We start from the raw sequence: 26,769 nt of genomic DNA, 5'->3' as shown, positions 1-26,769 counted from the left end.
ACCAAGATCTGTGAAAATGGAAAAATAGTGGTCAAAGTTATTTTCTCCCAAATCTTGCAGTGACTGAACAAGGGTCAGTATCTTTAAACTGAATGAGGGTGGATTTACATTTGTTAAAAGGAGGAAATATTTTACAATGATGAGAGTGGCACAAAACTGCAACTTTTTCCAGAGAAGTGGATTCCCTATCACAGCAATACTCCAAGATCAGCACCTTTGTGCAACCTGAACCAATGAAACCCCCTCTGATCCCCAAGGACAGAATTGCTGTCATGGGGGTTCTCTGATGTGCTGGGTGCCCTCACAACGCTTCAGGCCAGAATGTCTGCTGAGGGCAGCCAGGCTGCTGCAGGGGCAGTGACCTCACAGCCGTCACCATGGCAGCCCTGTCCCCTGGGCCTGGCTCTCCCCTTTCCTCTGCCCCTGCCTTGTCTCTGCTGGAATGAAGAGTTTTGTCATTCATATCTTGTCCCCAAGGTGCTGGGGCCAATGGCTTCCCAGGTAGGCTCCTGGAGCAGAAGTGGCTTTTCAGAGCCCAGGCAGAAATGAGCCCTGAGGCAGCAGCTCTGCAGTGCTGGCCACCAGGCTGGGCTGCCAAGGGAGGCTTCTGGCCATGGCCTGCAAGCAGCTGCTGCTGCCGAGGTGCCTTTGGTGCCTCAGGCTCTGCCTGGCACGGCTCCCAGCACCGCACTCTGCCCTTGTGCCCGAGCCCTTCCTTGTGCTGGGGCTGGCCTGGGGCTTTTCCTGCAGCGGGACCTGCCCTGCTCCTGGCACAGGAAAGGCAGTTCCTGCTGGAGCAGGAGGCTCTGCCTGCAGTGAGCTCCAACAACTCCAGCAAGGCCCTGTTTATTTCAAAATGCTGCCTAGAGCAAAATATTCTAATAATTGTTATAGCTCCTGTACTGTGGAGTAAATAACTTTCTTTTTTTAAATTTAATCTGTGGTGCAAACAAACCATTCTGTCAAATCATGATCAGAATCAATCAGAGCTGTATTTATATAAATTTATCTAGAATTCCATTGTTAATCCTGTGGGACAAATTGCATTAAGGTTCAATTCTAACCTGTCCAATCTTTTACACCTTTGACAAAGTCTGGGGCTGGGATTGGATCCAGCCATTCCCACTCTCCTCTAATAAAATAAATTTTGGAAGTCTAGGGGCCGTGCAGGGGTTTGAGGATCCATGGTGGCTGTTGGGTGTCATTTCTCCATCTCATGACTCATCAGGAGTTTCTCCAGTAAAGAAATAAAGCTTTTGCCTGAAGCTCCCACTCTGCCCATGACAGGAACCCCTGTGAGTGTCTGGGACACCCCGCCTCTTTGGCAGCCTAGGGACTCCTGGAATGTCACCGTGGAGCCCCCGTGAGTGCCTGTGACAGATGGGTGCCTTTGCAGCCCAAGGTGCCCTGGGATGTCACCATGGAATGGCTGTGACTGCCTCTGACCACAGGGCTCTTTACCATCCCCAGAAACCCCTGGGAGGCCTCCATGGAGCCCATGTCTCTGCCTGTGATATTCCAGCTCTTGAACAGCCTAGAGACTCTTGGAAATTCCCCATGGAACCCCTCTGAGGGCCTGTGACAAATCTGATCCTTAGCATGGCAACCAGGGCTGGGACCAGCTGGGATGCTTGGCTTCCACAGGGTGGGGTTCAGGAATGGGATTCCCCAATTTCCTGGTCCCGCTAAAACCGCGCTGCCGATTGCTAGCCTCCTGCCTCCCATGGAAAGCACAAAAGGCAAAGATCCTGGGCTAGGATAGGAACAATTTATTGGGAACAGCAACAAGATCAGGAGTAAACAGGAACAGCAACAATATTGATAACAAAAGGGATAAGAAAAATGGAAAACTACAACTCAGCTGACTCTTTCCAGACACAATTTCCTCCTGCCAAGAAATGACACTCTTCTCCTCGTAGGAAGATAGAGAGATTCCCTTTCTTGCCCATGGCAATGATCTGAGCGGGGAGTGAATGTAACGACACAGCCATGGCCAAACCCTCATGTTCATCAATCCCACATCATGCCATCGGCAGGGGCAGGAGAAGGGACAGGTGTCTTCCCAGTATGGATCACTGGGAACATGGAACACCAGGACTCTGACCAGCATGGGTCATCCAATGGGGGATGAAGCTGCAGCAGTGCATGAAGCTCTTCCCGCAGTTTGGGTATTTGCAGGGCTTCCCCTACTGGTGCCTCTGTTGGTGTCTGGTTAAGTTAGAACTGTGGATGAAGCTCTTCCCACACTGGAGACACTCGTAGGGCCTCTCCCCAGTGTGGATGCGCCAGTGGATGATGAGGGTGGAATTTTGCTTGAAGCCCTTCTCACAGTCATGGCAGCGGAAGGGCCTCTCCTCTGTGTGAATCTGCTCATGCAGGCAGAGATGTGAGCTGGTCTGAAACCTCTTCTGACAGGTGTGGCACTCGTAGGGCCTCTCCCCAGTGTGGATGCGCCGGTGGGTGATGAGTTGAGAATTGCGCTTGAAGCCCTTCCTGCAGTCAGGGCAGAGGAAGGGCCTCTCATTGGTGTGAATCCTTTGGTGCCTGAGGAGATTGTAGCGGGTCTGAAATCTCTTCTGACACTCAAGACATTCATAGAGCCTCTCCCCGGTGTGTATGCGTTGGTGGGTCACAAGGGTGGATCTGTAGCTGAAGCCCTTCCCACACTCCCCACACTCGTAGGGCCATTCCCCAGTGTGGATCATCTGGTGGCTGATCAGGTGGCTGCTCCACCTGAAGCTCTTCCCACACTCCAAGCACTTGTAGGGCTTCTCCCCATCACGAAGCTGCTCATGGATCACCAACTCCGATCCCTGGCTGAAGCTCTGTCCACCTTCTTGGCACAGGGTGGGTCTTTCTTCCTCAGACCACCCTGGGCTGGATATGGAGCCCCTCCTCCTGCAGGATCTCAGGGAATTTTCTTCCCCACTGGATTCCTGTGCCATGGAGCCACTCAAAACAGCCTCTTCCACAAGGTTCTGCTGTGGAGATTTGTCATCGCTGGTCTCCATCCTCAGCTCCTTGTCTGGGGAAGGCAGGGCAAGGAGAGGATGGGATTTCCCTCTGTGCCAGAGGGAAGGGGAAGGAGATCCTCCCCGTGCATCCCTGGCAGGACGGCGTTGAAAGCAGGGTTGTCCTGCAGCCTTGGGCTATGCTGTGCAGGGAGATGGAGCAGGAAAGAGAGGGAAATGAGCTGTGACTTCCTCCTCACCTACCTGGTGGTCCCGGGACATCTTCCTCTTCCTCGCAGCCTTCTCCTCCATCTGGCAGTGGTTTTGAGATGGGAAATTCTGTTTTGGGAGGAAAACAAGAGATGAGTGCATTGAATTTTGTACTGGTTTGAGGGCAAACTAGGGGGAGAGTCTAAGCCAGAATTACAATTTAATAAGAAAATTAAGATCAAGGCAATGATACAGAAACAAGGCCTTAAATGGAAAGAGTCAGGATATAACCTGACACCCTGCTGGTCAGGGTGGTGGTAGCAGTCCCATTAAATGGTGGCTGCAGTCCTGTTGCAGTGATGATCGTGATTCTGTCAAAGCGGTGATCCTGTAGTAGGGTCTGGTCTTCCTCTGAAGGTCCAGTGGTGCTTATGGAGCTCTTGTCCTCTGGGAATCCAGTAGCCAAGGTGCTCCTGGTGTCAGAAGCCTCAGCTTATATCCAGGTAGGAATGCTTGGCTCCTCCCCCTGGGCGGAGCATCCCACAATGGGATGATGTCATTTTATCAGTCCTGCAGGGACACTCAATGGCCCATTCACAGAAGAGAGCCCCTGGAGGGCGTTATCAGGGCTGAGTCATGGAAGAGATAAAGAACACTGCCCCGTCACACTTGCCCCGCCCCAGGGGAGGTCTCTGTCCTTGTCACTCCTTGTTGTCCCCCCTTTTCTCTTTCTTTCCATGTCTCTCTCTACCTCACACTTGCTGTTCAATACAATCCACTTTGGATTTGGTCTTGGTAGCAGCTTAATTGGGGCAGAGGCATTTCTCTAACAATTTTATTAACCAGATTGCAACATTTTTTTGGCACAGGGAGTTTAGGCACTGTTCTCTGACTCCAAGTGCCTTTGATAACAGCATGGTTCCCTTCTCTGAGGAGGTTGTGGTCCTCTCTGGAGGAACCACTGGAAACTTGGATGCAGCTTCATCTGAGCAACTTATGTAAGAACTGATGAGGAAAAAGGCTGTAGGTGGCTAGGTGGCCAGTGGAAAGAAAATGTTTTGTTCTCCTTCCTTGAAAACTTTGTTAAAAACACTGGAGGAAAGGGAGCAAATGATACCAGTGAGACTGACAAGGTTCACTCACCCCAAGGTCAGGAACACAAGGCTGCTAAAAGTCGCACAAGAAGTCCAGCTCAAGTAGCTAAATTCCTACATAAATGCCAAATTCACAGGCTTAGGAGCTTTGCCACATATGAGAATCATTATTCTTTTTTTCCCTGTCCCCCTTGTGACAGCCCCACACTGCTTTCTCTTCCTTTTAATCTGTATTGGGCCAAATTTCCACTTTTCTTTTATGGGAACCTGCCAGCAGCTGAGCTGGAGCTGTGCACGAACCAATGAAACCTGGAATTGACACATCATTGTTTCTATTATCGGTTTATTCAGGTTTGGGATTTATTTGCATTTTCATCACATGTTACTTTTGGGAAAATCAAATATTCATCAAAATGATTAATGCAGAGTTAAATTTAATTTCTGCCAATTTTATTTTGTCCAGTGCCCAGGGGATGCTCAAGGGGTCTCTGTTCGTGCCTCTCACCCTGGGAGATGCTTGAGGGGTTGTCCCTGTCACCCCAGGCCATTCCCCAGGGGGTCTCCATCATTCTCACTCCAGGGAATGTCTGGGGGCTTTCCCTCCCTCTCACTCTGCCCCATGGGGTGCTCAGGGCAGTCTCTGTCTCTCTCAGCCCAGGGGATGCTCAGGGGTCTCTGTCCCCTCGCCCTGGGGGATGCTCAGGGGTCTCCATCCCTCTGGCCTCAGGGAATGCTTGTGCAGGGCTGGGGACCAGGGCCTCTGTGTCCCTCTCACCGCTGAGAGTGCTTCTGGCTGGGGGGGCTCTCCCACCTTCTCATCCCTGGGGGGTCTCTGTCCCTCTGAGCCCTGGTGTCACACCACCCAAACATCATCGGGGTCAGAGGGACAGAGAAACCCCCAAACCCCCAGAAGGGCTGGACCTGGGATTTGGTTTGGGGCTGAGGATTTAGGATAGGGCTGGATTTGGGGGTGGGGTTGGAGTTAGAGCTGAGATTTGGATTAGAGCTGGGATTGGGGTTAAGGCTAGACATGGGATTGGCTTTAGGGCTGGGATTGGGAATGGGTCTGGGGCTTGATGAGTCTGACACTGGGATGGGATTAAATACAGAACTGTGAGTGTGTCTAAACGTGGAGTGAAATTGAGACCAGGATCAGGGTCAGGCCTGGGACTGAGCTCACCCAGAGCAGGACAGGGGGGATGTCACTGCAGGATGTCCCTGGCATCCTCCCAGCCCTCCTCAGGCACCTCCAAACATGGGGGGCAGCTGGATGCTCCAAGATCCAGGTGCTCCCAAGCTGCCCCTCAATACCAGGCGAGCATTCCCTGAGTGCAGCCCTGAATGTGACCCTTGGGGCTCTGGGATCAGCCCTCACATCCCTGTGGGAGCAGCTGCAGACAGGATGAGAGATTCTTTTCCCCCCTCTTCCCTGCAGAAGGGTGAAGCCCAGCTGCCCTTTTCTTCTGGTGCCTCCTCCTCTCCTCAGCTGAGGATGTCAAACTCCCCAGGAGTGGGAAAATCCCCATTTCCTCTTTCCTTGTGGAAAAGGAAAGCCTGGAACGTCCAATTGGAATGAAGAACTTTCTGACAGCCCTGCCTAATGACACTGGGAGGAGGTTTGTGAGAAAGGAAAGTTTGTGTTTTGATAGGAAATAAACTTACAAAATTATTTCTTTCTGTCCCATTCCTTTTCAGTCAGTTGTAGCTCTGTTTTCAGAGTGCCACCTTCTCAGCTGATTGTGTTTGTGTCCTCCTGTCTCTCCTGCCTCTCTCTGCCTGCTCTGTTTCTCTCTCTGTGTCTCCCTTGACCCAGGGCAGCTCCCACCAAAGACCCTGCCTGATTAATTCCCAATCTAGGAGCTACAGCAACCATGGGTGAAGTTATGAAGGCTGGCAGTGAAATGTCACTGTAAGATCTTGCTCCACTTGACTTTTGGCTCCTCCTTAAGAGCTTTGCCTTCAAGGGCAGGAACATCTTTTCCTGGCTGGGAACTGGAATTCCAGCCCCTGGGAGTGCCATGGATCCCAGAGGGGCATTCCCGAGGCTCCCAGGGTGCTGCTCCTGCCGTGCCTCCCAAGGAGCTGTGCAGGGCCAGGGAACAAGGTCCAGCAGCTCTGTTGGTTCTGCAGTACTACAAGGGCCCCTGGTTCTGTGAGTTTCTGTACTGCCAGCAGCGCTTCCTTGGTTCCGATGATGCCCTGCTGAGTCACCATGGATATTTGGTGCCATGAAGTTCTTCAGTGTCACAATGGCCCACCTCGCTCCATGAGTTCCCACAGTGTCACAGCGGCCTCCTTGGATCTTGGATGGGCAGTGTCACCATGGACCATTGGCTCCATGCAGCCCCGCTGGGTCACCATGGACTCCTTGGTTCCATGAGGTTCCAGGGGTGTCTCCATGGTCTCCTTGGATCCACAGTGTCACAATGGACCACTGGATCCATGTGGCCCTGCTGTGTCACCATGGCCCCTTGGTTCCATGGGACCCCAGGGTCACAATTGACTCCTTGTTTCCACGTCCCCCCCTCATTGCCAAAATGGTCCCTTTGTTCCATGAGGAACACAAAAGTTTTGTAGAAACATTGAGCAAATCCTGCTTAACACACCTGGCAGCATCTGTTTGCATTCCAAAGAGACGTTAAAGGTGAGGATGGCACCAGCAGCTTCCATCTGCAACAGAGATCCAGAGAAAGGACAGGGACAGAGAATTCAGCTGCAAGACTCTGAGAATTCTGCTTCCAGAGATCATTTCTGGTCACACTGTCCCTTGTAGAAAGGTGACACCATTCCAGGCAGCCTGTACTGAGCAGGTGGTTCCTGAGTGGGGCTTGTTGTTCAGGAAACCTGCTCAGGCTTTTCTACTCCTTCCTTACAAACAGGAAAACTTCTCCTGGGCCTCCATGCAGGCAGAGCCCTGAGGAGAGCAGGTGGGACACGGTGCAGTGGGCTGGGACATGGAGCTGCAGAGCTTGGGGACAAGGTTCTGCTGCAGGGCACAGGGATATCAGTCCCAGGTGGGCGATGTCAGACATGGTGAGGTTGGGGGTGAGGAGCAGGTTGTCCAAACAGGGTCAGTCCAAAACAGGCTCATTCTTCTCCATGCCTAGACCTCCTAAGGAGACATTCAGCATCAAGATCACTTGAGGAATGCTTCTATCACCTCTTCTCTGCAATGAAAAAAAAAACAAACCAAACCCACACATGAGATTAAAAAACCAAAAATCATGAGGTGCACTTTGACATCTCCCTCCTTTACAGAACTCCAAACTGACTCCAATCACTGCAGAAGCCCTGGAGACTTAAAGACAATTAAAGGGAGACAAAGAACTCCTGAGGGCTTTCTGTATTTTAATCAGCCCCACGGTGGATTTTGGTCCAGGTCCAGGAGCCTCAGGCACTGAGAGGAGGATGAAGAAGCTGCTCAAGGAGTCAGCAGCAAAACTCCAAGTGCCTTGGAGCATGGCTGGGCCCCAGTGAGGGCAGGGAGTGCCAAAGACTCCCCAGGGACTGGTGAGAGCAGATCCTTGAGGCCAGGAGTGCAGGGAGCCCAAGGCTCTGGGCAGGGAACTGCAATGCTGAGCAAGGCCTGGGCTGGCTGGGGGAAGCAGAAAGGCCAAGCCCTGAGCCCAGCCTGGGCCAGCAGGGCCTGTCCCTCACGGGTGGCTCAGGGCTCTCTGTGGGATGTGAGGGGCAGCAAGGACAAATGCCATAAACCCGTGTGACACTCCAGATCCTCAGGGAACTGAGGGCCAGTGTGACACAGCGGGGTCTCACGGAAACAAGAGGCCATTGTCACCCTGTGGGGCTGTGACACCCCAGAACACTCAAATGCCGGGGACAACCAAAAGCTCTTTTACTCAAGTTTGGTGCACAGGAGAAACACCAACCAGACATTCTCAAGAGGTCAAAATGACACAAAATCGTACTGTCAAAGTACAAAAAATCAAGCAACTTTGGTAAAGGGTTTAATACAACATCCAATTCAACATGAAACACTTACAGCATTAACTTCATTAACTTAGCCTATTTAACCTGGAAACCAAATAACCATAAAGATGTTAAATTATCCAAAAATGTTCCAGGTAAAGAGGATAAGCAGAAAAAGAAACAGGGAAAGACTGAAAGACAGAAGATGTACAGAAAGACACACATTCAGCTACCAACTGCTTGGGTTCCAGTGTGGGTGAGACACAAACCCCAGGAGAAGGAGGGTCCAGACCATGGGCTGAGATCCTGCTCTGTTTTTTGAACCCTAAGCCCTTCATGCAGCCATTTTGACACTGGAGAAGCAAGGAGACATTGCTGACAGCACAGAATCTCCTGGAACCAAGGGGCCATGGTGACACTGAGGTGCCTCATGGACTCAAGGAGACCATTGTGACATGTGGGGCCCCATGGAACCAAGGGGACATGGCACAGGTCTGGCTGGTTTGGCCTCCTGGGGACCACCTGACAGGCCCAGATGACCTTGGCATGCCGAGGGCTGCTTCTCATCTGCCCCTGGAGCTGTGGGGCTCTGTGCTTTCCTTCCTGTGGGAAAGAGCTGTCCTTCTCCTCCAGTTGTCCATGGCCAAAACTGGGTTTCCTTCTCCAAATGTTTGTCTATCCAAGAATTGTTCCCAGATGAAATCTGCCAGGACAGACAGATCTGGCTGGCTTGGCCACCCGGGGGCCACCTCTCATCTGCCTTTGAAACACTGGGACCATGTGATTTTCTTTCCTACAGGAAAAAAGCACTTTCACATCCAGGCATTCATAGCCAAAGTTGGGAATCCACATCCAGAATTCTCTATACCCAAGGATTTCTCGCAGAAAAAACTGCCAGGAGAGACAAGTCTGGCTGGCCTTGGCTTCCTGAGGGCTGGCGCTCATTTGCCTTTGAAACACTGTGACTCTGTGCTTTCCTGCCTAATGAAAAGAACTCTTCTTCCTGTCCAGGTGCCTGTGGCCAAAACTGATATTCCACCTCCAAAATTCCCTATATCCAAGGATTTCCTCCTGGTGAAAGGTGCCAGGAAAGACAGGTCTGTCTGGCTTGGCCTATGCTGGCCACCTCTCTTCTTCTTCCAAAACACTTGGATTTCGCACTTTTATTTCTTATGGAAAAACCATCCATCTCCACCAGGAGCCCATGGCTGAAACTTGGAGTCCATCTCCAAAACTCTATTCATCCAAGGATTGCTCCCAAGTGAAAGCTGCCAGGACAGACAGGTCTGGCTGCCCTTGGCCTCTTGGGGGCCACCTCTCACCTGTTTTTGAAACACAAGGGCACAGTGCTTTCCTTCCAATGGAAAGGAACCGTCATGCTTGTCAACATGTCTGTGGTCAAAAGTGAGATTCCTCCTCTGAAAATATATCCAAGGATCCCTCTGTAAAAGCAGCTGCCAGGATAAACAAGTCTGTCTTGCTTGAGCTCCTGGGAGCCACCTCTCATCTGCCTTTGAAACACTTGTGCTTTCCTTCCTATGGAAAAAACCATTCTGCTTATCAGTGCAGAAATGGCAGAAATTAGGATTCTCTCTCTGAAATTCCCTATATCCAAGGCTTGCTTTCAGACAAAAGCTACCAGAAAGGAGAGGTCTGGCTGACCTTGCCCTCTGATAGTTGCCTTTCAACTGCCCTTGGAACTCTTGCTTTCCTGCCTATGGAAAAGATCTGTGTTTCTGCTTCTGTCATCCATGTCCAAAATTGTTATTCTGCCTCTAAAATTCTGTATATCCAAGATTGCTCCCAGACAAAATCTGCCAGTACCATCTAATCTGGCTGCCCTTTGCCTCTGGTGACTGCCCCTCATCGGCCCCTGCAACACTGGGGCTTGGTTGTTTCCTGCCTATGGAGACCACTGTGACACTGTGAGGACCACGTGGAACCATGGAGACCATTGTGACACTTCTGGATCTTCATGGAACCAAGGGGCCGTTGTGACACTTTGGGGTAGCATGGATCCAAGGGACCACTGTGACACTGTGTGGCCTTGTGGCAGCAAGGACATCACTGTGGCACTGCTGGGCCACATGGTCCCAAGGGGCCAGTGTGAAGCAGCAGGGCTTTGTGGAACCAAGAGGCCATTGCTGCACTGCAGGGCCTTGTGGAGCCAAAGGGCTGTTGTGATCCTGGGGGGCGTCGTGGATCCATGGAGACCATTGTGGAATTGCAAGGCCCCATGGAATCATGGAGACCACTGTGACACCTTGGGGCCCCACAGAACCAGAGGGCCACTGTGACCCTGCAGGGCCTCATGGAATGAGGGGAACACGGAGCAGGCCTGGCTGATTCCGCCACCTGAGAGGCACCTGACTGGTCCGGCTGATCTTGGCATGTCGAGGGCTGCCTGTCATCGGCATGGATGCCTCCTATAAAGCACTGGGGTTCCATGCTTTCCTTCCTATGGAAAATAATCTTCCCTTCTCTTCTCCCTTTTCAGGTGTCCATGGCTAAAATTTCCCTATATGCAAGGGCTACGCCCAGACAAAAGCTGCCAGGACACAGAGCTCTGGCTGGCCTTGGCCTCTGGTGATGACATCTCATCTGTCCCTGAAACACTGGGGTGCTGTTGCTTCCTTCCTATGGAAAAGAACCGTCCTTCTTGTCCAGGGGCAATGCCCAAAATTGGAACTTGGCCTCCATAATTCCATTTATCTGGGGATTGCTCCCAGACAAAAGCAGCCATTACAGACAGGTCTGACTGACCTTGGCGCCTGGTGATTTTCTTAGAGTATGAGCAGAATGTTTTCATTTGCGAATAACTTGGAGAGGGCCCAGAGATCTCCCAAAGTGGAGTTTGGAGGCCTCAAGCACATGACCACAATAGAGGGACAAAGGAGCTCTATGCTCAGTGAGGTGGAGACTGAGGAGAGCAGAGAAGAGCCGTGGGAGGGATTGAAGGGTGGTTTCAGAGATGGTGGATCCTTTTGACATAGTAGAGAAAAGCCTGAAAAAGGAAAAATTAATTCCAGGTGCAGGTGAGGAGGCCCAGAGTGGACACCAGGAGAAAGGAATTTTCCTCCCAGGGCAGGGCTGTGGTGCAACACATCACCCAGAAAAAGCCTGGAGCAGCCCAAGGCTTTGTGTGGGCAGGCAGAGGCAGGCGGGAGGCAGAGCTGCCAGCAAAGGAAGGGGCCAGCCAGGTGGGGCAGCCGGGGGATGACGACAGCCTGCAGGGACAGAGGCGCAGGGCAGGGACACCGTAGGACAGCCTGGGCTGCACAGGGCACAGGGATGGGCAGCAGCTGCAAGGCCCTGACAGAGCCAACTTGGGCAGCACTTTGGCCATGGCTGCTGGCCCTGGGCCTGAGCCAGGAGCAGGAGACAAGTGACCCTTGCAGCCCTGGGGCCTCATTGCCTCCTTGTCCCTGCTCAGCAGCCTGGCAGGAGCTGCCCCATGGTGCTGCCTTTGGCATTGCACATCCCCACATGCCAGTGCCCATCCCGGGAAGAGCCCTGAGCAAGGAGGGAGGGACAGGATCTGCCTGGCCAGGGGCTGGGGCTCTGGCCTTGGGCCTTTGCATTCCTGAAACACATCCAGGCTCGCTCAGCATCAGAGACACCTTTGCCTTGTTTGTCCCCAGCTGTCATCACTGCCTCCAGTGTTCTGCTCTAACTGGGACCTGGGGACACTTTCTCAGTTATGTCCCTCAGTGGGATCCATTAAAACTTCAAGAAACTTTGGAGTTTAAATTTACGTTTGATTTTTTGAGAAGTTCTTTGAACACTCTCTCAGGGGCTGAGTCTGATGTAAACAACACCAATCCCCAGAGGATCATTAAAGTTTGCCTAGTTAGTGATGGAGAAAGATTGCAAAGAGCTTGTAAAACATACACATATCTATTTTAAAGGGTTTCTTTTATTACATTTCTCTTTAGATCAGAGGTGATTTCAGCATTCTGTGATTGATATTGACCCAGGGTCTCTCCTCAGGAGCTCTGGCCTGCTCAGAGAAGCTGTGCCTTGAGCTCTGACCCAGTGTGGACAGCCTTGCTCCACATTCCCCAGCCCCATCCTGTTTCTCCTCAGTCACCTGGGACCCGCTGTGCTTGCAGAGCTGGCTGCACTCAGCCTAAGAGGGGTTTTCCCTTTTTGTATTTTTTGAAGCAATCTCAAACTCCTGAGTTTCCCCACTGAACACAGACACACTCCTCAGGTGTGTGCCAGCCCGAGGTGCCACCAAAACCACTGCAGAGCTGCCCTGGGCCAGCTGTGAGGGTGGATCATCAGCCCAAGCTGCACTGGGCCACTGCAAGGGGCTGTGGCCATGGACACTGCCCTGACCCCACTGCTGGGTTTGGCTACCACGGCAACCCTGAGAAATTAAACTGTGCTTGGAAACACTGGGGAGGACTGGGACATACTGGGAAACACTGGGAACACTGTAGGAGACACTGGGATATACTGGGATTCACACTGCAGAGGACTGGGACAACCTGGAACACAAGGAATGCTGAGGGAGAATCTGGGTGGACTGGGATGGACTGTGGGGGTACACTGAGACACAGTGGGACATGCTAGAACATACTGGGATATACTGGGAGTGACACTGGGAGTGACACTGGGGCATGGGACATTGCAGGGAAGACTGGGAGACACTGGGGCATACTGTGGATGACATTTAGAGGAACTGAGAGGGACTGGTGAAATAAATCGGCAGGAGATCTTTCTCCTTTTTAATGCCTTTATTAAGAAGAATCAGCTCAGGTGGGGAGAAATCGACGGGTCGCGCCCACACTGCCGTTGCTCCCAGGCGTGGCACGAAGGAGGAGGATGATGCAGCTTTGTCCGCTGGTCTGCAGACAGAACTGGGGACTCTGTCCTCATGGGAGAGTCGTTGAGTCCTTCCTTTGTTTGTTTAAAAACCCGGGGGGTCTCTTTAATCAGTTTCTTTTCAGGTTAGGGTGAGAAATAAAAAGGTCCAAGCAGGTATGGGACTATGCTCCCATCCTTAGACGTCACTTAGGTCACTTGTTGGCTTGTGATTTTAGGGGTTTTTCTTGTAAAAACTGTAAAACTGTAAAAACCCAAGGTGCACTGCATTTCTTATTTGCATACTGGCTCCGATGTCACTCTATTTTCTTTACCTCGGAGGGGTCTGTCCTGGTGTCTTTTTTTTGGTAAGTGGCCAGCATCAGGGAAACAATCAGTTAATCACCGGCCATTAACAGGTATTCGAAGAGCTTTTCTTTGGCAGCACATCTAAAGAAGTCTGACTGGTTTGACTTGTTTTTTTTAACTCTGAAACTAAAAAAAATACAATTTTCTATTCATAACAACTGGGAATGAACTTATGTGTATTGGGACAAATGGTCTCTACTGGGAGGGCCTGGAGGGGCATAGTGGATGTGCTTGGTTGTACTGGGGATGAACTGGGCAATACTGAGAGGGACTGGAGGGATTGAATGGGCTGTTCCCACCTCTGCCGTCTCCCATTTGCCAAAGTTCCCGTCCATCATCGCTCACAACCAAACAGCCCAAGGGATCGGGGCCTCAAGGGCAGAGCCTGATGTCAGTGCCATCTTTTCGTTTTTTCCTACAACTCCTGTCATGCTCCAGTCGCAATTGAGCCCCACTGGAGCCGGGACTGCAACGCTCGTCATGCCCCGCGCTCCACAGAGCCCACCCCGGCATCCACCCCCCATCTGTCCCATAAGTGTCCCCCCGACCCTCCAGGATCCCTCAGTGCCCCTCAGAGCCCATTCGGGACCCCGCAAAAGAGTCCCCGGATCCCCTGAGTGCTCCCAGCCCTACAGATGCCTGGTACAGCCACTTCTGGGAATTCATCTCCTCTCATCCCCCGCAGCCCCAGAGCTCCTCATAGCACAGCCCCGCACCTAAAACTCGTGCCGTGCCCCGCGCCCTAAAGAGCCCAGTTGGAGCTCCCCAAGCGCCCCCCAGGTATTCCCGAACCATTTACATTCCCCCCGAGGACTCAAGTCGCAGCTCGGGCCCTGAAGTGTCACCCCAAGTGCCTTCCTGAACCCCCAAACGCCGCGGTCCAGCCACTTCCGGGACTACAGCTCCCATCATGCTCCGCGGCACAGGTACAGCACTCTTCGAGCCGGGACTTCATCTCCTGTCATTCCCTGCCATCACCACAAGCCATTGCAGCTGTGCCTACAACTCCCGTGATGCTCTGCGGCCCCGTTTAACCGTATTATACCCGCGCCTACAACTCCCATCACCCCCCGCGCCCCAGAGAGCCCCGTTCGAGCCCCCCAAGGGCTCGACAGACCCCGAAGGGCCCCAAATTCCCCTCCCTGACCTCCAAGGGCCGCCCTGGACCCCCAAGTGCTCCCCCGGACCCAGAAATGTCCCTCAGAATTCCTGAGTGCCCCTCCAAGTGCCCACCTGGCTCCCCCAAGTGTCGTCCATACCCTCAAGTTCTTTCTAAATTCCCTCCCCAGACCCACAACTGCCTCAAATGTGCCCCAGAAATGTCTCTCTGGACACCAAAAGGCTCTCCCATGCCCCTGTCTGAGAGAAAGATGATAAAAATGATGACAAAATGACTGGACATATTACTAATTACCATAAAGAGGAAGAAATAAATAGCCAATAGATCTTCATTAATTAAGGAAGGGGAATGTGCTACATAGAACCAAAGAACATTAATGTTCTTGGCTAATAAAAATGTACAGATTTTTTATGCAAATATAAAAACTAGGTAAGAAAAACCACTCTTAATATTATAAATGAAAAGAAATATATACATAATTAAATAATCACACAAAATAATGTGTTACAGAATAAAATAAAAGAATAAATTACAGAAACATTTTTGGATATTTTGGGATGTCAGTCCCAGGTGGGTTATGACAGACATGGTGAGGTAGGGGGCGAAGAGCAGGTTGTCCAAAAAGGGTCAGCCCAAAAAGGGCTCATTCATCTCCATCCCCAAACCTCCTAAAAAGACATTCAGCATCAAGATCACTTCGGGAATGCTTCTATCACCTCTTCTCTGCAATGAAAAATAAAAACCAAACTCACATATGTGATTAAAAAACCAAAAATCATGAGGTGCACTTTGTAATCTCCCTCCTTAACTCCAATCACTGCAGAAGCCCTGGAGACTTGAAGACAATTAAAGGGAGACAAAGAACTCCTGAGGGCTTTCTGTATTTTAATCAGCCCCACGGTGGATTTTGGTCCAGGTCCAGGAGCCTCAGGCACTGAGAGAAGGATGAAGAAGCTGCTCAAGGAGTCAGCAGCAAAACTCCAAGTGCCTTGGAGCATGGCTGGGCCCCAGTGAGGGCAGGGAGTGCCAAAGGCTCCCCGGGACTGCTGAGAGCAGATCCTTGAGGCCAGGAGTGCAGGGAGCCCAAGGCTCTGGGCAGGGAACTGCAATGCTGAGCAAGGCCTGGGCTGGCTGGGAGAAGCAGAAAGGCCAAGCCCTGAGCCCAGCCTGGGCCAGCAGGGCCTGTCCCTCACGGGTGGCTCGGGGCTCTCTGTGGGGCAGGGGGATGTCAGGGGCAGCAAGGACAAATGCCATCAACCTGCAGCCCCTGCCAGCCTGGCCAGGGAGGCCGAGGGAGAGCCAAAGTGCAGCCCCTGCCAGGAAAGTTCCTGCTGTGGGGCCTCCAGAGGCGCTGCCCGAGCCCAGGGCACAAAGGCCTGGGTGCCTGTGGCCCTGCCAGCCCTGCCCAGCCCTTGGCCATCTGTCCTGCAGGCTGTGCCCCCTGTGCGTGCTGCTCCTGTGCCCTGGCCGGCTGCACTCGCCCCTCTCGCTGTGCCCCAGCATTTCTCAGCCAGCGACTCTGTGCCCTCCCTGGGCTCCCTGCACCCAGCGCTGCCGGCTCCTGGCACACAGAGCCGGCCATGGCCCAGCCTCACGCTGCCACACCTCGAGCACCACAATTCCACCCTGGCAGGGACTTTGCTTTCTCCTCAGCTCCAGCCTGAACCTTCCAAGCTGCACTTTGGGGAGGTTTCCTGCAATTCCCACTCCCAAGGAAAGCTCTGTCTCCTGCTGTTCATGAACAGAGAAGGGCTGGTGGGAGAAGTGCTGGTCAGAGGCTGTTTAGGGCACAGTCACAATGAAATTATTGACTTTTTAAATATTCTGTAAAAGAAGGAGGGGCATCAATAAATCTTCTACACTGGACTTTTGAGGGCAGACTTTGGCCTGTTGAGGATGCAGATTTGGGGAGTACCAAATCAGGTATTGATTTTTTTAAAAAAACAACCCTTAAAAACAACTAGTTCCAGGAAGGATGGAAACACTTCAAAAAAGAAATCTTGAAGGGGCGAGAGAAGGCTGCCCTCTTTGTGCAGAAAGATGACCCAGAGGGGGAAATGACTGGCCTGGCTGGGCATGGAGCTTTTCAAGGAAAAGGGGGATTAAAAAGGGATTAAAAAGGATATTTTTAGGGATTAAAAAGAGGGTGCAGCACCTTTGGACATAGAGGCAGGTAAATCAAGAAATGTTTGAGGATGTTGTTAGGTCATGCAGAAAGAAAATTAGAGAGGTAAAAGCTCAGTTAGGACTTAACTTGGATACTTCTGTGAAGGTTAATTATTATGTTTTTATAGGTACATTAATGTCAAAAGGAGGGGTGTAAGAGCCTAAATGAGAGATGCGGGACTCCAGGTGGCTCTTCCAAAACGCAGTTTATTACATGCAAGATGTTAGAGCAGTCCAGGGTCGTGGGCGACAGAGCCTGAGCCTACAGCTGTCAGCTGCAGCTGCAGGCAGGCCTGGAGACCCTTAGTTTAGGTTACAAATGCATTATATACTTTTCTCTCCTGAGCATCTTAATACAGTAGAACCAATCTATACCTTAACTTTTATCTATAGCCTATCATAACTAATACAATTACCATATTCATGTTAGTATTCTCCAATCACTAAAGGTTAGTACATTACAGTTTAAGCTAGAAGTTGTTCTTCAGTTTTCTTGCAGTGGAAAATTCTGAGACCTTTTTTCTACTTGCAACATTTGCTGACTTGTTTGCCTGTGCTATCTTTCTGCTTGGTAAAAACATCTTCTTGTTTGAGGTGGGTTTATCCTTTGCTCTAAGTCATAAAAACCCCCTTCTAACTAGCATACCCTTTGCCTCCTTGGTTATCCAGTAAGACTGGCTCAGCAATTCTCTTCTTCTATATCAAAACTTGCTTCCATCTCTATTCCTTCCTCAACTTCTACATTCAAAAATCTTTCTGCTAAGCATACATATCTGTGAGACTTTCTTGTCAAACTTTCATCCTTCCCAACAGAGGGGTAAGGACAACCTGCATTTCTTACTGTGAGGGATATGATTACCAAAGATGAAGAATGGGCTGAGGTACTTCACCCCTTCTTTGCCTCAGTTTTCAACAATAAGACAGGCCATCCTCAGGACAAGTGTTCTCCTGAGCTGGTAGATGGGCACAGTCAGCAGAACAGCCCCTGGAATCCAGGAGGAAGCAGCTGGAGACCTGCTGAGCCACTCAGGTGCTCACAGGTGTCTCTGGGATCAGAGGGCATCCATCCTAGAGGGCTGATGGAGCTGGTGGATGATCTCCCCAAGCTGCTCTCCATCATTTATCATCAGTCCTGGATCAGCAGGGAGGTCCCAGAGGACTGGAGGTGCCAGTGTGAGCCCATCCCCAAGAAGGGCTGGAAGGAGGATCTGGGGAACTCCAGGCCTGTCAGCCTGACCTGGGTGCCTGGCAGGGTTATGGAACAGATCACCTTGAGAGCCATCACAGGGCACCCACAGGATGGCTGAGGGATCAGAGCCAGCCAGTGTGGATTTCAGTATCTGCACTGATGATCTGTGTGAGGGGATTGAGTCCAGCATCAGCAAATTTGCAGATGACACCAAGCTGGGTGTGAGTGTGGATGTTCTGGAGGGTAGGAGGGCTCTGCAGAGGGACCTGGACAGGATGGATCCAGGGCCCAAATCCAGCAAGGTGAGGTTGAACAAGTCCCAGTGCCGGGTCCTGCACTTTGGCCACAACAACCCCTGCAGTGCTACAGGCTGGGGACAGAGTGGCTGGACAGCAGCCAGGCAGAAAGGGACCTGCAGGGACTGATGGACAGCAGGCTGGACATGAGGCAGCAGTGTGCCCAGGTGGCCAAGACGGCCAATGGCTCCTAGCCAGGATCAGGAATGGTGTGGCCAGCAGGAGCAAGGCAGTGATTCTTCTCCAGTGCTCAGCACTGGTGAGGCCACACCTTGAGTGTGTCCAGTTCTGGGTCCCCAATTTAGGAAGGACATGGAGGGGCTGGAGCGTGTCCAGAGAAGGCCAAAAAGGCCAAAAAGGGGTCTGGAGGAGAAGTTTGGTTGAAAGCACATGAGGGAGCGGTGGTTAAGCTAACTGGATGATGCTCTGGGTAGACAAGGAAGTGTTAGGGTGCAGGTTGGACTTGGTGATCTCAAATGTTTGTCACAATAAACCGGAGTGGTTTCCCTGGAGTCCCCCAGACCTTGCTGGCCCCAGGGGCTGATGGCATTTGTGCTCCCTCAGGTTCATGTCCCCACAAGCAACAGCATGGGGGTGCTCCTGCCTGCTCTGTGCAATGCAAACGGGCTCCTGAGCCAGTGCTGCCGTGGCTGTGCCTGCAAGGATGGGGCACCTCTGTGAGCTGGGGGAGAGGCCAGGGCTGCAGAGGGGGGATGTTGTTGGCAGCTCCATGAGGACGCTCTGGGACGCTGCCCTGGGCTGTGCAGCGCACTGGGGATGGATCAGCCCCTGCTTTGCTGCTCCTTCCCGTCTCCCCCAGGGCCCTTGCAGAGCCCCAGCCATGCTGTTTGCCCCCAGCCTGCCCACGGCCAGCCTGGGGCTGCTCACCCTGGGGCTTTTCTGTGCTGAGCATTGGCCTGGCCGCGTTCTTGAGAGAGCCTGGGCAAGGAGCCTGGAGCCCCCAGGGCCTGGCCTGAGGCGTCAGCGCTGCCCCAGCAGTGCCCATGGCCTGTCCCTGCTGCAGCCCCGGCACTGCCACCCCCAGGACTGTGCCCGGCCCCGAGAGCACTCAGGCCCTGCAGCAACACCAGGGCCACCAGGGCAGCGGGGCAGGGCCACGGCAGCACCACTGGCAACACCAAGTGCTGCTGCTGCTGCTGGGCACAGCTGCTGTGCCAGCACTGATCTGCCCCAGCTCTGCACACTGACATTGCTGCTGCAGCTCCAGAGAAGGCAATAAAAGGGCATCCCTGAAGAAAACTCTGCTGGGAGATTCTTAATTCGTCTAAAGCCACTGAGTACACAGCTCCTCATTGTCACAGTCTGCGGCCATGGTGAATGTGGAGAGACACAAAGTCAGAAATAGCAGAAAGAATGATCTAGCTTTAGGCAGAATATTAAAAAAAAAAAAAAAAAAAAGACAGGGAAATCAAAGAACCAAACCAAAAGAGCTATAAAAGATGACTTTTATTACAAGTGATTTGCCAAAATTGGCAATCAGTTTAATGCTTCCGAAGATGTCCAGTCATCAGTCTCCACACTGCAGCCTTGAGCTCCTGGTTCCTCAGGCTGTAGATGAGGGGATTCAGGGCTGGAGGCACCACCGAATACAGAACTGACACCAACAGATCCAGGCATGGGGAGGAGATGGAGGAGGGTTTCAGGCAGGCAAATACTGCAGTACTGAGAAATGCATTTCTTCTGCATTTTTCCTTTACAGATTCTTTCAGTCATCTCCTGAGAGGTGCAGATTGTTCTGGGGCTTTTCATGAACTGATTGTACTCTTGATTTAGATGGAGACTGTAGAATTGATTTCAGATGTAGCAGAATCTGAACTGAGGACAGAAACAAACTCCCTCTGTCAGCCCATTTTCATCTTCTAGATCACTTTCAAGATGTCCTTGGGGGTGTTGGAATGATGATCACACAGCTCTCCACTTCTGGCTGCAGGCTCTGGAGATTCTTTCTCTGCATTCAGTCAGGCTTGCATTCCCTAAGAGTTCTTGGTAGCCTGTCATGTTTTCTTAGGGTAGAACAGTAACAATGAAAACCTTACCAATGGCACAACTGCCCAGCCCACAAGGAAAAGAAAAGAACAAGCTGCAAAATTCTTCAAATATTTGTCCTGCTTTGCTGCAAGAGTTGTGCTGCACACACAGTGTGGAAAACTGCAGTTGGTGGCACACCTTGTGACAGAAGCTGCACCTCGTTCTCTGGGAAAGGTTCTTGGAAAAAGCAAACAGGACTGAGGAGAAGTTTCTGGAAAAACAAAAAGAGCTTTTAAGAAATTAAATGAAAATTTAAACAATTCAAGACATTTTTCTCGATTTATTTTTATGCTCCCCTTTTCCATCTTGCACTAGTTGTCCATCCCATTAATTCCAAACAGATCTCACCTCTAAGATCCATGAGTTGGTACGTTTTAGACATTTTAAGATACCATGACCTACACACAGTTTGGCTTCCCCTGTTTTTCTTGGAAAGCAATGTTGGAGAGGTAAGTGCAGTGTTTGTGTCAGGTACAAATTCTGCATTCAGGGAACACGCTCTGAGAGTGTTTGACCCTCAGCAGGGACAATGCACAGCAGGGACCGAGGGGATTCCTGAGCCACTGTGCAGGAGTCCAGACTCTGGCTCTTGGCTGAACTCGGCAAAGTTCCCGTGTTTGGACAGGCTCAGGGGCTGCCCTCGGGGAACGTGGGGCTCGAGGCGGGGGGAGCGGGCAAGGGACAAACGGACAAGGGGACAAACGGCCCCGGAGCTTCAGTTGCAGCAGCAGCAGCGGCAGCAGCAGCAGCAGCGGCAGCAGCGGCAGCAGCGAGACAAAAAACTTTAGATTCCCTTCTCCTCTCCCTCTCCTTCTCCCTCCCCGCGTTCCCGTACCTCTCCCGCTCTCCCTTTCCCGGTCTCCCCTCCTCTCCCCGCCTCCCTCTCCCCGTGCCCGGCCGGGCCATGCCCCCGGCCCGCCCCTGGCCCCGGGCGGGGCTGCCCCGTGCCCGCCCCCGGCCGTCCCACCGAGGTCTGGTCTCAGCCCGGCTCTGGCCGTGCTGGCGGTGGCGCTGCTGGGCGGGGTTCAGTGCCTGGGGCGGCATCGCCGGCTTTTGGCTCCGCCTGGCCCGAGCCCGACCCCGACCCCGGCCCCGGCCCCGGCCCCGGCCCCGACCCCGGCCCCGGCCCCGGCCCCGGCCCCGGCCCCGGCCCCGGCTCCTCCCGGGGCCCGCGGAGGACACACGCGGCCCCGCCGCTCCCGCCGCCTCCGCTGCGGCTTGCCCGACCCGAGCTCCGCCGCTCGGCAGCGCGGCCCCCGGCCCCGCGGCTCCCGGGTCGCGTTCGGAAAAGCGAACGCCGGGGGATGGCCGGGCCGGGGCGGGTGAGGGGCGCTCGGGGGCCGTTGCTGGCCCCGGGCCGAGCGCTGACAGCCGCGTCCCGCCCGCAGGGAAGGCGCAGGAGGCCCTGCAGGAGCGGTACCGGCTGGGTTCCCTGCTGGGGCGTGGAGGATTCGGCAGCGTCTGCTCGGGGACGCGGCTCTCGGACGGCGCCCCGGTGAGCGGCGGGGCCGGCGGTGGGCGGAGGAAGAGGGGGCGCAGGAGGAGGAGGATGGGGCTGGGCAGGGCGGGCGTTGAGCTGAGCCCGCTGCTCCCCTTGGCTTGCAGGTCGCCATCAAAAGGGTGCCTCGGAACCGCATCTGGCATTGGAGCGAGCTGGTGAGTGAGCCGGGACAGCGGGAGAAGCCGGGCCATGCCGGGCGGGGATGAGCCGAGCCCCGGCAGGGTGGGAGCCGCCAGGACGTCTCGAGGGGGAGCGGGCATGGGGCCATCACAGGGCGCAGAGCATCCCGGGCTGGCTGACGGGTTGCCCAGCCCTGGCACGGCATCGGCCCCACTGACGGCATCGTGCTCCTCCCGCAGCCCGACGGCACCAGCGCTCCCCTGGAGGTTGTGCTGCAGGACAAGGTGTCCACAGGCTTTCCCGGTGTCGTCCAGCTGCTGGAGTGGCTTGAGCTGCCCAGCGACATTGTGATGGTGCTGGAGCGGCCAGAGCAGTCTCAGGACCTCCTGCATTTCATTCGGGCACGGGGGTTCCTGCGCGAGGAGGTGGCGCGGCAGCTGTTCCGGCAGGTGCTGGAGGCCGTGCGGCACTGCACCAGCTGCGGGGTCCTGCACCGCGACATCAAACCAGAGAACATCCTGGTTGACCTGGCCACCGGGCAGGCCAAATTGATTGACTTTGGCTGTGGCACCTACCTGCAAGAGACAGCCTACACTCACTTTGCAGGTGAGCCTACACAGGACTGTGCTCCTGCTCCTGGCATCTCACGGCCCAAGATCTCACAGCCCAAGCTGGGTGTGGCAGCGGGGATTCTCCCTTTTGCTGCCACTCATGGGACTGAATCTGCAGCTGAGTTGCTTTAGAGCAGGGCTGGGTGGGGAGCCATCTTCCAGCCCTGCTGGCAGCCTTTGCCCACCACTGTGCCCAGGACTGGGGCTGGGCTGGGGCAGCCAGCCTGACAAAAACAGTCGTGGGTCAGGGTAGCAGAGAGGGAGGTCAGAACCTGTGCCCCAGCCGGTTTGGTGTGCAGGCAAGAGGAAGGGCTTGGACTGCTCCACTTGCCCTGTTTGTCTTGCCTTTATAATATGTTTGGGGCAATGCAGACAGGGAGAATGAGGGCATGGTTTTTCCCCAGCACGCAGTGGGTATTTCCTTTGCATGTCATGGTCAGGCCTAGCCAGGGCTTCCACTGTCCCCTTCCCACACCAGTGGCTTCTTTTGCAATCCCAAGTTTGTACACCAGTCCCAGATGCTGGTGAGAGGACAGTGGTCACCCTGTGTGCCACTGATGCAGCCCCCACACGCCCAGGGATGCTGGGGCCAGGCTGTGGGAGCAGCAGCATCCCCCTGATGAACTCCATCTGTATTCCACAGGAACACCATCATACAGCCCCCCGGAATGGACCCGCTTTGGCTGGTACCATGGCGAGCCAGCTACCATCTGGACCCTGGGCATCCTGCTGCATGAGATGGTCTGTGGGAAGATGCCTTTCAGGAGGGGCTGGAACTTCAGCTGGGGCCAGCTCTCACTGCCACAACGGCTCTCTCCAGGTGAATCCTCTTCTCTGGGCACGGGGGGAATACCAGTGCTGGGAGACAGCAGCGGGCTCGGGAGCATCCCGCTCTGGCAGCTGCTGAGGAGGTGGCACATGTCCTGCTCTCCCCCAAAACCAAGAATTGATGGGAAAGTTCAGGCCCATCTCTGAGCGCATCCAGCATGGCCTGGGCATGGGAATAGTGGGGCAAAGCAGACAGGAGCCTTCTCCAGCTGACGGGCACTTTCTGGTTTCTCTCCCCAGAGTGCCAAAATCTGATTGGGTGGTGTTTATCCATGCACCCCTTGGCCAGACCCTCATTAGAAGAGGTGTTCTGTCATCCTTGGATGCAGGGTATTCATCTGCCATAGAAGAAGGGAGAGAGCCACAGGCACACTGTGCTGCAGGGCCCTGGTAAGTTACATCTGCACACATGCCTTGGCAATGAGAAGCAAAGGAACCCAGCCTGTGTCACTGCACCAGGGTCATGGGATGGGAACACGCAGCCCTTGTGCTGGAGCTGAGCTGCTCTGCCCAGCCCTGGTGGCCACCATCCAAGCTGATTTTGCTTGTCCTGGTTCCCTGACAGCTGGGGCCCTGGACAGAACCCTGACAGCCTGGTCTGAGCCCAGGGAAGGAGAAGGAGCCCCCAGAGAAGCTGTACCAGGTGGGGCTGCTGCTGCTGGGGACAGCAAGGATCACATCAAGGATGACAGCCTCTTCCTGGACCTGGCCACTGGTAAGCTGATGGACTTCAATTCTGGCACCTTCTTCAAAGCCTGGCTGCACAGCAAATTTACAGATGAGTCCACATGCAGGGGCATGCTCCCAGATTTGGGCATTGCACAGCCTGGCCTCAAAATAAAAGTTCCCACCCCACTCATTGCTGGCATGGATGCAACTGATCCTTCAGTCAGCTGTCCAGCTGCTTTTGGCAGGGCTGGGGGCATGGGCTGGGGTGGGTATGAAATGGGAGTGGGCTCCTGGCCCTGCCAACAGCCCCCAGCACCCACCGTGCCCCAGGCTGGGGATGGGGCTGGGGCAGCCAGCCCGACACAAACAAACCCCCATGGTGGGAGCAGAGGTGGGACTCCCAAATCTGTGCAGGGGCTGCTTTGCTGTGCAGGCAAGGAAGGGCTTGGGCTGCTCCACTGCCCTTGTTTGCTTTGGGATCACGGTTATTGTGGGGGACAGTGCAGGGGGAAGGGAGAAAACCTGGGCGTTGGTTACACATGGCTGGGTTTTTCCCTGGCATTCAGGGCTTGGGCCTTCCTCAATCCCCTCACAGAGATATGATTTTTCCCTTTGTTCTTTTTTTCCCTTTTTGTCTGTAATCTATTTTCAACAATTTGTTGTTTGTTTTTCTAGAGGAAGCATTCTGGTTGGTCCAGTCTGGATCAGGAAGTTCTTGGGAGCAGCTGTGGCATGGATGGGCCGTGCCCTTGGAGCAGGCTGAGGACATCGTTTGGGACCAGCTTTTTTTCCAGCCATGGATGGCATGAGGTGGGTCCCCATCTGCTTGGCAGGGTGGGATCAGAGCTTTTGGGAGATGGCAGCGAGCACAGGAGCATCCTGCTCTGGGCAGCTGCTGAGCAGGTGGATGTGCCATGGCTGGCTGCAGGCTGGGCACATGTCCTGCCCTCCTGCCCTGCTCCCAAAGGCAGCACTGATGGGAAGCTCTGGGCACAGCTCTGGGCACGGCCAGCAAGGCCTGGGCACCACGGGCAGCTGGGACAAGGGGACAGGAGCCCTCAGCTGACGGGCATTTTCTGCTTTCTCTCCTTGCAGCCGGACTCTGTGGATGCTGAGGCTGCTCTGGGCTCTGCCAGGGCTCTGCTGGAGCTCAGCACCGGGCCGGAATCAGCCAAAGAAGAAATGGTGTCACCTGCAGCACAGACTTGCTTGAGCATTTTGGCAACACAGCTCAAGTTTGCAGAGTGACACCTCCCAAAAATTAAACTTGTTCAATATCTTCTGAAATCAAATCAATCTGGGATGACTCCAAATGACATTTTTCAGCTTGCTGAAGATGTAGCTCAGCCCTTCTCTGAACAGTTCTCTCCCCCACCTGCCTTTTACTTCTCAACTGCTCCCTTTTTTCCCCCAGTGAATTCCCAGCCCATTGCTGTCTCCATCACTTGCTGGCCTTCCTTGTTGCCCCTGACCACAAGGAGGGCTGAGCCCCAGGTTTAGGGACTCATGCTGTCACTGGCTGAGGAGCAGCAATGTTTCAGAGGTCCAGTGGCATTTTAGTGTCTTTCAGAACCACTCTCCAGCCCTCAGCTCTCCTCACTGCTGAGTTCCCACTCCCTTCATCCTTGCAGCAGGATGAGCTCTGTGAATCCCCTTGAGCCTCCCCACTCTTCCCAGCCCACGCACACACCTCAGTGAGGCTGAAGCTGAAGCTTCTCTGTCTCCTCTGGCACTCCAGTCCACTGTGTGGGGAGCCCCAGCCCCAGAGCACAGCACACAGCAGTGCAGTCCGGGCTGGAGCAGCTGCCCTGCAGCCCTGGCTTGGCTGTTTGTGGCAGCTGAATGCTCCCTGTTTCCAGCTGTCCCTGCAGGATGGCCCCAGGGCAGAGCCCAGCCGGGCTCCCACTGCAGCCCCTGGTGCTTGGGGCAGACAGTGCTCCCAGAGCTGAGGTTCATGGGGAGCACCCGGAGCTGTGCCTTGCACTCTGTTGCCGTGTGTCACAGCGCAGGCTGGCTTGTACTGTGTGACGGTACCAGCCCCTGGTGTGACTGACAGGGCCTCGCCCAGTCACATCTCTCCCAAGGCTGCAGCATTTCACTGCCCAGAATCTGAAGGGGCGTAGAGATCAGACCAATGACATTTTCCAGACTGGGTTTTTCAAAGGCTCTTTATAATGAAGGGCTTGAGAATAAGCGCTCTCTGTTTGCAGAGATGAAAATCAGGGTGAGTGGTCTCTTTGTCTCCAACCCACTGCCACCCCCGGGCCAATGTTAGAGCCACCCAGTCCCTCACCCACCCGCCTTGTGCCTTCCCACTGCCTTGTCCTGTCAGGGCTTCTGCTGCCCCTCATCCCTTCATGGCCTCGTCCCCTCAGGGTCTCCCCCAGCCCAGCCAAGCTGCCCGGCAGCAGCGCCGCAGCCCTCCAGGAGCTCCAGAGGAGCCCCATCAAGAGGCACCTGGGAGCCCTCAGCAATGCAGCCAGCAGCACACAGGCAGGAGGACACAGATGGCGGTTCCTGCCTGGGACAGGGCTTGTGGCCATCTCCAGGTACCGGTCTCACAGGGATCCCTGCAGCTCCGGCCTCTGCCCACCTGCTCTGTTGGCAGCACTAAGGCTTCAGCAGACCCACCAAAGGCCAAGGGGCTTCTGGCCATTTTATCTGCAACACTGCACGCCTGGGCAGCTTGTTGAGCCCAGACACCCTTTTCCCCCTCTTCCCCTATGCCCTGCAGACCCTGGGCAGCAAAAGAAAGCTCCTGGGAGTCTGTTTATTACAACACATCCTACATTCATATACTAAAGGAAAAAAACAAGAAGAAGAAAAGAATAATCTCAAAGAAATGGAAAATTCCTGCTGG

The 26,769-nt window shown here is 53.9% G+C and overlaps 1 protein-coding gene and 1 long non-coding RNA gene across 4 annotated transcripts in view; both read right to left on the bottom strand.

Moving 5' to 3' along the window:
• LOC135306120 (zinc finger protein 420-like) overlaps window positions 1–3,365 on the bottom strand; it is a 111,474-nt gene extending 108,109 nt beyond the window's left edge. The window contains exons 1-3 of the mRNA XM_064429654.1: window positions 3,216–3,365; window positions 2,191–3,025; window positions 1,565–1,568 (exon numbers count right to left, since the gene is read on the bottom strand). Of these exons, the coding sequence (XP_064285724.1) occupies window positions 1,565–1,568; window positions 2,191–3,011 (825 nt within the window). The 5' untranslated portion in view covers window positions 3,012–3,025; window positions 3,216–3,365. The remainder of the gene's footprint in view (window positions 1–1,564; window positions 1,569–2,190; window positions 3,026–3,215) is intronic.
• Window positions 3,366–3,554: 189 nt separating this feature from the next.
• Window positions 3,555–10,301, bottom strand: LOC135305700 (uncharacterized). Of its 3 annotated transcripts, none has more exons than XR_010366675.1 (3): window positions 8,406–10,301; window positions 5,918–7,422; window positions 3,555–5,809 (listed from the first exon to the last, which is right to left on the bottom strand). It is a non-coding gene; the product is annotated as an uncharacterized LOC135305700 (long non-coding RNA). The 3 variants fall into 3 exon arrangements; XR_010366676.1 differs by having other exon boundaries at window positions 3,555–6,661; window positions 6,862–7,422; XR_010366677.1 differs by having other exon boundaries at window positions 3,555–7,422; window positions 8,406–9,718; window positions 9,845–10,301.
• Window positions 10,302–26,769: the final 16,468 nt, after the last annotated feature.

The sequence above is a fragment of the Passer domesticus genome, chromosome 8 (assembly GCF_036417665.1).
Source record: "Passer domesticus isolate bPasDom1 chromosome 8, bPasDom1.hap1, whole genome shotgun sequence".
NCBI lineage: Eukaryota > Metazoa > Chordata > Aves > Passeriformes > Passeridae > Passer > Passer domesticus.
The sequence above is the reverse complement of the archived record's forward strand: the minus strand, read 5'-3'. Positions and strand labels throughout refer to the sequence as shown.